Below are 9,160 nucleotides of genomic sequence, written 5' to 3'. Positions count from 1 at the left end.
AAAATTTAAAAGAACTCATCAAGATATTTTTAAGAACAAACTTAATTAGTGAAAATTATATTATGATATTACTATATATTTAAAATTTATAATGTATTACAATGGATATTTTCTACAAAAAAACAAAAAGAACCGTAGAAAGTTGTGATCACAAATAATTGCAGGATATATCATTGTCATACAGAAAAAAAATTATATAATTATTGGCTTAATAACTGTGATATTAAATTGTTGCAGTCACTGGCTATAAAAAAAACTGACGTCTTACAAAAAAAAATTGTCGCAATCATTAAGCGAATGATAATATCATACTTAATATTGTTCATCATCATACATTTTAAATTTTAAATATATAATTAGTTTAGTTGAATGATTTTATTGATACAAGGGATTAAGATGAGTGATTTTATTAAATACAAAATAAAGTTTATTGACTTTACTAGATAAATTCTTAAAATTGAATATAATATATATACATATATATAAAATAGTTTTTGAGAACGTGCATTGTACGTTTGTCCCATACGAACATATACATTTAAGTTACAAATCATAAATGAATTAATTTTCATATATAAATAGGAGATGGTTTATTTTTATTTTTATTTTTTTTTTGGATAATAGAGGTGGTTTATGAAGTAACTATATAGTATGGATGATAATTTTTAAAAAGGAACATATTGTATGATGTGATTAAGCATATGTTTTTCTATACAAATACAATATGTATTTTTATAAAATTATAATCTCCTTTTTATAATTACATATAAGAAGTTGTAGTTGGGAATGAAATTTAATTTTTATATAATTGTAGTATAGAGATTCCAACGACATATGTCTTCTTATGATGGCTAGTAAATCATTATGAATTTTATGAAATATATCTACAAAAATATATATAACAGTATTCTGATTAGTTCAATCATAATAAAATCACTTAATAAGCAAATAAGAAGAACAATCTCAAATTCATATTTCATATTACATAAAATTTGCTTAAAAAAATAATAAATGCTAAAACTTCTTTTTCTGCACAAAATACCTAAAGCAATAAGTTTTAAAATTTCATAAAAAAAGAAAACTTTAGTTACACAATATAACGAAGATGCAAAATGCATCATAATTATTTAATATTGCGTCGTTTTTTTTTACTTCTTCAATTCTTCCTCTTCCGAATTGAGAGTATGTAGTTACAAATCACATTTGCATTGATTTTCATTTCATATATAAAAAAGAGATGGTTTATGAAGTTACTATAGTAAGAATGATAATTTTTAAAAAGGAATATCACATTCACAAAATATCAACTATTCAATCACTACAGTCCTACCCAACTCAACTTGTTGTAAAGAATAAAAATCTGAAATCTTTTTAAAAAAAATTACATCACAAGCATGTAGATGAATGCCATCTTATACAGAAAATTGTTCTATTTTCTATACAATCGATTACCCAAGAAAGAATTGGTACATCGATTTGCGTACGTGCTTCAATTGAAAATAAATAAATAAATATTAAACGATGTACCTTTTTGAAAAATTTATTGAATACACCAAATTACTCTAAGCAACCTTCAGGTTATTGCAATTTCAGCCAAAAACACCTATACAAACATAAGAGAAAACAACTGATATAAAAGACAGAATAAAAATATATTTCATTATCAAAGAAGAATCAAGTTAAGATGAATAACTTAGTAGAAATAGGACCATCTAAAACACATGTGAATCTTTATAGATGAAACGTGTACGTATTGTTTTTTTTAATTAATGACATCTCTTCAAATTATTTACTTTAATATTAAACAAGAGTCTATTTAGAAGGGAAAATGTAGTTGTTTTAGAAGAAAAAGTCTGGTTACATTGTTTTATCAATCATAACTTTTCAAATTCTTCTGTTGTAAGATTTATGATTATGATTAAAAGCAATATCAATGTACTCATTTATCAAGAAAATAATAATTTAATTATTAAAAGATTTAAGGACTTCAAATTCTATCATTATGTATATTAAAATATTTGTATTTAATTAATATAATTTTAATTTAGTAGAGAGGCAAAATGGTAATTCATCTTTCACTTTGGAGTTTCCACTTATAATAATATATGACATGATATAATATGAGACAAGTGCATAATGAACTGAGCAAAAGGAATGTAGCTTTGGAAACTTAACATTTTCAAATAACGTTGAAATAGATAATGTGTGCTGCTTATATAGGAAGAGNGAAAATAATAATTTAATTATTAAAAGATTTAAGAACTTCAAATTCTATCATTATGTATATTAAAATATTTATATTTAATTAATATAATTTTAATTTAGTAGAGAGGCAAAATGGTAATTCATCTTTCACTTTGAAGTTTCCACTTATAATAATATATGACATGATATAATATGAGACAAGTGCATAATGAAATGAGCAAAAGGAATGTAGCTTTGGAAACTTAACATTTTCAAATAACGTTGAAATAGATAATGTGTGCTGCTTATATAGGAAGAGTTGTACTACAAGAACTCAAAAACATCCTTAAAACAGTAAAAGTTGACAGGTCTTAAGCTAAATTATAGTAAAAATATAGAAGTAAAATATAATATTCAGGATGAAATAAGAAAAATTAAATATCTAAACTATCTCAATCTTCGGATAAGAATATGAGACTTGTAAAATTTCCCCAGTGACAACTTTTAGTGAGTAAAAACTTGGAATGTAGCTAGTCACTGCATATCCACCCTACACTTTGACCTTCGTAAATTTCTTTTCTTTTTAATTGTAAGAAACTAGTTGTGTGTCATGAAACAGTTGCAACAATATTTCTCCATCTTTCCAAATTAAGATTTGTATAAATATATCATAACGGATATTTGTTGAATATTATCCTTTAATAAAATGAAATCTCTAGTCCAACATTCAGCTATTCAATACTATTTCATCCGCGATATATCAACATACTGAAAATGACCATTATTACATTTGCAATCCATGATTGCCACTTCCTTTGAACAAAATTATCCGCCGCTAGTTTTGGTCTTATATATTGACTGGACTTTCATATATAGGTGCTCCATGATTTTGAAAATTTATCATAAGCTAAAATGACTATAGAGGGTACTTCGAGTTCCAACTTCCACGAGTTACCAGACAGACACAATAATTGAAAGTAATTTTTGAAGTCTAAGTAGTCGTTAACTAATTAATGTTAGATTTTTTCCTGATATTATTTCTTACACTTACTTAGTATTAAGTTATTAATGAAATTCTAACCAACCGTTAGCTAGGTTCACTCCAACGACTAGCTAACGGCTAGTTAAAATTTCATTAATTACTAAATACTAAGTAGGGATAAGAAAAATACTAGGGAAAAAAAATATAATATTAATTAAAGGCAAGTTGACCAAAGACCCCTAGTTAATCCCTATTTGCGCATTTTCTTGATCTAAAAAATTCATCCTATTTTGCTTCATCTAGTAGTAGCAAAATAGAATAGAGGAAAGTGGTAATCAAATGTTATAGGCCATCACCTGGTGTAATTTTCCCTAAAATTTATTTCTACGAGAGCATATCTCTGATATATTTTTTTTGGAACAAAAGCGTACTCCCTAAAATTACTTTGGGATGGAGCAATTTCGGGTATTTACTTTCAATTTGGAGTGTGTATTTTTTCAAAAATAAATAAATAGAACTTGAGTGAATTGGTACATAAATATGAGACCTGATGGATACTTTATGCCTGTGTTGTTTTCTAATATATTTTTGCTACATATGAACACTCTACATATACATGTGGCAACTCTTGTAGGAAACACAATTGGAGTAATAAAAGTCCAAAAAAGTGGGCACAAAATGTATATAGTTGACTAGTAGGATGATAAACAATCTCTATTGACAGACAAAGACCCAAGTATGACATATTTATATGATGAATTAATGAATACTTAACTCGTTTTGCTACCTAATCAATAATTGTACTGAAACACCTATATATATTACCAAGAAAGAACCAAGGGCCTGTTTGGAAAATGAACCTGATAATTATGTTTGGTATAATTAGGTGTAATTACAGATATGTTTGGTTGGTCACGTAATTACTTGGTCAATAGGTAATTGAGTGAAATTGACGGGGGTAATTATACTTTTCAATTCTCAGGAAGAGGCTGTAAATTGTTTGTAATTACATGATGTAATTACAAGCTGATTACTTTTAAATTATTCTTTATATTTCTATTTTTATTTTTTCATTTTTCTTTTTTTTTTATTTCTAATATTCTAAAAATTTCTAAAAAGTTTATTTTTATTTTATATTATGTATATTTCATTTCTTTCTCATTCTCAACCTTTACTTCATGTGATTTCATGTTTTTTCATATTATCTATTTTTCTGCCATGTTTATTTTTTTTCTCCATAATTTTGTTAGTATTCTAATTTTTAAATTAAAGTAGAATTCATTGTTGAGTAAGGTTATAGACTTGCAAGTCGTTTATTTTTTAGTTAGACTTGATAAATTATCTTTTTGTCAAATATTTCAATAATTTTTGACACTTTATTTATCATATTAATCTTTTTGTCAAACATGCATTTCATCATGTTTATAGAAATCTTGTACTTTTCATTTTTTATGATTAATTCAATTGAAATATACGTATTTGAAAAATATAAATCTATTATTTTTTCATAATATTAATTAAGAACATATGTTTATTAATTACTATATTTTCAAAAGACAATACATATATTAAATATTTAATTTAATATCATTTGTAAAATTTATTATTTGTCTAATATAAATTTTAAATAAATAACTTTTATTTTTAAAATTTAATATAATTTTATGACTATAATTGTACATTCAAAATAGTACACCAATTTTAATTATCAAGTGTTTTTCCAAATAGATCCTAAATATTTCTTCAATTTGACCAACCACTCTATTATCTTTTGGAATTTAAAAATCCTGTAATAATTGATAAAATTTTCATCAATATTTTGACATTTAATAGGTTTTCTTAGCCACACTTTCAATAATTATCTAAAATGTCAATATTTTAGTTTGTTATGTATTTGATTTATGTATTTTTTTTTATTTTCAAGATTACAATTATTTAGAAAGGAAAAAAAAATCAAGGGAGATAATATTTTTTAACAAAGGAACATATCACTTAAAATTCTCATCAGTTACAATTTCAAAAAAAAAAATCCCTTTTTTATTCGATTGGATAAACTTTCCTTTTTATTATGTTTTCATTATAATTGTATACCAATATTTTTTACATTTTATGTGCTCACTTTACCATTCAAATTAATATTGATTTTTTTACTTTCATAGTGAAAACTACAAATTGTATTCAGTGATCAANTTAAAATTCTCATCAGTTACAATTTCAAAAAAAATCCCTTTTTTATTCAATTGGATAAACTTTCCTTTTTATTATGTTTTCATTATAATTGTATACCAATAATTTTTACATTTTATGTGCTCACTTTACCATTCAAATTAATATTGATTTTTTTACTTTCATAGTGAAAACTACAAATTGTATTCAGTGATCAAAATTGTATTACTTGTCTGCCAAATATATTTTTCTTTTATTTGTATTACAAAAATGATTGTATCTCAATATAATCTAATCATTACATATGAATATGATTTATGAAAGGATACAAGATTCTGGAAAAAAATAGCATACATGGTGGAAATAATACAATCTGTTGAGGAAGGATATAATATTCTAAGAAAATAAATACAAATTGACTATGAAAGAAATAGGGATAGAAGATTCTGAAAAACAAATAGCATACATAGTGAAAATAATACAATCTGTTGAGGAATGATACAGTATTCTAAAAAAATTTACAAATTGACTGTTAAAAAATAGGATACATCTATGCTTAAGAAATACAAATTCATTTGACATACCTATTTGAATGACTATAAACTAAAAAAAGAAATAGAATGTTCTTAATAAAAATATAAATGATGAGTAAAATAAAAACAATTGACAAACAAAAATTAATATGAATACTATTCTGGTATGAATACAATTTTGCAACCTTCTTCTCTGACTCTCTCTTTCTTCTTCGTCTGCTATGTTCCTTTTTTCCGATTATTTTCACCAAATCCAAATTTGAATCTGTATTCACTTGTGCATTAGTAACCCTATAAGCAAAATTCGAAATTATTAAATATGAATATATAAAAAAAATCAAACAATATATTATGTATGAATGCTAATATAGATTACTACAAATTACAATCTACTAAATCTCAAATATGTAAACAATATCACAAAAAAATCGAACAATAGTGTTTAAATACTAAAAGTCCAAAATGCATAAATATTTGATGAGTATGTTAACAAACTCACATAAAAATCGAAAATAATGACGGAAAATCCGTAATACATACAATCCAAAATTCAACATAATTTGTCATTTTGAAAACAAAATCTCATGAAATCTCGCAAAATAAATGATGACTTCGAAATTACCTTTATTAATTGATAAATTTCTTGAATTAATTGATAGATCTGAACAAATTGGTATGAACTTGAATCATTAGTTCTTCTTCAACAAATGGGGGAAAGAATAATGATGAAAATTTGATGAGAGAGAAAAAAATGAAAAAACGTGAATGATGGGGACAATGGTAAAAACTGAAAAGTTGATGAAAGAGAAAAAAATTTGAAAACGTGAAAGATGGAAAATAAATTTAATGGTATTAAAGCCTAGGAAAAAGTGTAAATGGATAATGAATGTATTTCATGTTGGACTGTTTTGAGAAATAAAAGGAAAGACAAATAATAGTATTTGGATACAAATTATTTTCTAAAATATTGACATTTTGATATTTTAAATAATTATTTTAAAGTGCAGATGTTTTTACTAGTTTGCTAATTTTTCCATAATTTAATGGCATAAAGCTCAATGCAGAAGGTACGACCAATTAACTTCTAAGAAAGAATTTCCCGTTGCTTAAATTAGACCAGCCCACCTTAATATTTTTTGGAAACTTCCTATTCCAAAATACTTTAATGTCATAGACCCCAACGCACAATGAACAACATTTCAAAGGCACAATAAACACTAATTATACAATAATTCTACATTGCCTCGTCAATTTTTGTATTTTTTGTCCTACTCGATGTTCAGAATCCAAATTATAGCTTGACTAATTTAAATTCATATTATAAAGTCCGTTCGAATATGACAGTCCCAATAAAATTTTCTTTATATTCAAAGGTCAAATTCGAAAGCTCTGATTAAATATAAACTCAAAACTCTAGTTTAAAATGAAATAGTTCTATCAATAAGCCACACAACCCAACCTTGGTCTCATCAAAATTTGTTAATATATCTTGTTCTTTTTTTCAGTAAAAAAAGAACAGAAAAGAAGATTCTAAAAAATTTGATAATTCCAATTATATAGAACAATCCTCTTTTTTTAATTCCTCAACTTGACTTGATTATGTCTTTGTCATCGTCTCCTTCCTAGCAGGTAGCAGGGGCTTGCTTGCTTGCCTCTTCATTCCCAAATCCATAAACCCACCGTTAATGGTCAAAATTCCCATTTGAACACGAACAAATTTGTTAGAAAAATGGGTAATGAGTGCACTAAACCCAAGAACCAGAGCCGACCGTGTGGTCCGGCGAAACCAGAAAGTGATGTGGTTTCACCAGATCTAAGCTCATATGAATCAGCATGTGAAGAAGATCCAGAACTTGGACGGTTTGATTCTGCTCTTCAAGCAAGAACATCTTTAGCTCTCAATTCTATAGCTGTTAACTCCGACTATAATTCCCTTTCTCTTGAGTCTTTACGTGATGCTACTTTATGCTTCCTAGATATGAACCAAGGTGTTGTCAATTTCATTCTTGAAAGCAAAAAAGATATATGGAAAGACCCAGATATATTTGATCTTGTTAAGGATTATCTTGACAGTAGTATTCACATTATGAACTTCTGTTCTTCTCTTGATGACTCTCTTGAACGTGCTCGTAATAGTCAGTCTATAATTCAAGTAGCACTTACAAAGTTTGAGAATGAGATCAATGGAAATGAAGGGGATTCAGAGCTTCTCTTTACAGAAACTTTGCAGCAATTGAAGAGTTTTAAGGCTGCTGGTGACCCTTTTACTGCTAAGTTTTTCTCATCATTTCAGGCAGTTTATACGCACCAAAATGCTTTGTTGACCAAACTCAAGTCAAAAATGAGTAAACTTGATAAGAAGTTGAGCAGAGCCAAGACTTGGAAGAGAGTGTCAAATATAATTTTTGCTACTGTGTTTGTTTCTGCTATAATTTGCTCAATTGTTGCTGCAGCTGTCACAGCACCACCAATGGTGACAGCATTAGCAGCTGCAGCCTCAGTGCCCTTGGGGACAGTGGGGAAATGGATCAATTCCATGTGGAAGAAGTATGAGGATGAGTTGAAGAGGGATAGGGAGATATTGACTTCAATGGAGGCTGGTACTTTTCTTGTGATTCAAGACTTGGTAAATATTCAGGTTTTGGTGGATAAATTGCAGATAATTTTTGAGGGGTTGTTGCATAGTGCAAATTTTGCAATCAACGGAGCTGATGCAGTCACGAGCGCAATGGAAGAGGTCAAGAAGAATGTGAATGGCTTTTCAGAAACCATTGAGGTTTTGAGTGACCATGCTAAAAAATGTAGCCAGGATATTAGGATGGCACGAACTGTGATCTTGCGCAGGATTGTCAGTCAACCCAGTAGCTCGAATCAGGGCTCTGGTATGTTCTTTGACTGACAGTAACTATCTTGCTGATTTGTCTTTCGTTCATATACTATGTCCCATTGTAAAAAGTTGGTCCTAACTATGTTCAGTTGGGTCTGTTGGTTTGAGATTTCTGACCCCTGCAGAAAATTAAGTTATAGTCCTCAATTTGTTAGTCTATCTCTTTTGACTTTCTGTTATCAATTGAGTTACTCTATATAGTTGATGACATTGAATCTATAAAAGAAGAAATTTTACATCCATTAAGGGATGTAATATACTGTTATCTAGTTGATAATTAGCTGATTGGTAAATATGATGCTTTGTCTCTTCTTTCCTTCATCTTTTTCTTATCTTTTATGGTTATAGAAGTTGGAAATAATTCGCAAAGTGGTATTTGTGCCATTTGTGTAAAAGATTGTCAGTTTG

The 9,160-nt window shown here is 27.2% G+C and overlaps 1 protein-coding gene across 1 annotated transcript; it reads left to right on the top strand.

Moving 5' to 3' along the window:
* Nucleotides 1-7,456: 7,456 nt before the first annotated feature.
* LOC125844909 (UPF0496 protein 1-like) lies at nt 7,457-8,909 on the top strand. The gene has a single exon (XM_049524273.1). The coding sequence runs from the start codon at nt 7,595-7,597 to the stop codon at nt 8,762-8,764; it is 1,170 nt and encodes a 389-aa protein (XP_049380230.1). The 5' UTR covers nt 7,457-7,594; the 3' UTR covers nt 8,765-8,909.
* The last annotated feature ends 251 nt before the right edge of the window (nt 8,910-9,160 follow it).

The sequence above is a fragment of the Solanum stenotomum genome, chromosome 11 (assembly GCF_019186545.1).
Source record: "Solanum stenotomum isolate F172 chromosome 11, ASM1918654v1, whole genome shotgun sequence".
Lineage (NCBI taxonomy): Eukaryota > Viridiplantae > Streptophyta > Magnoliopsida > Solanales > Solanaceae > Solanum > Solanum stenotomum.
Note: the sequence above shows the minus strand (reverse complement) of the source record. Positions and strands in the feature narration are given on the sequence as shown.

What these genes read in the sequence shown, in the direction of transcription:
- LOC125844909 (XM_049524273.1), top strand. Translation starts at nt 7,595, where the DNA reads ATGGGTAATGAGTGCACTAAACCCAAGAACCAGAGCCGACCGTGTGGT.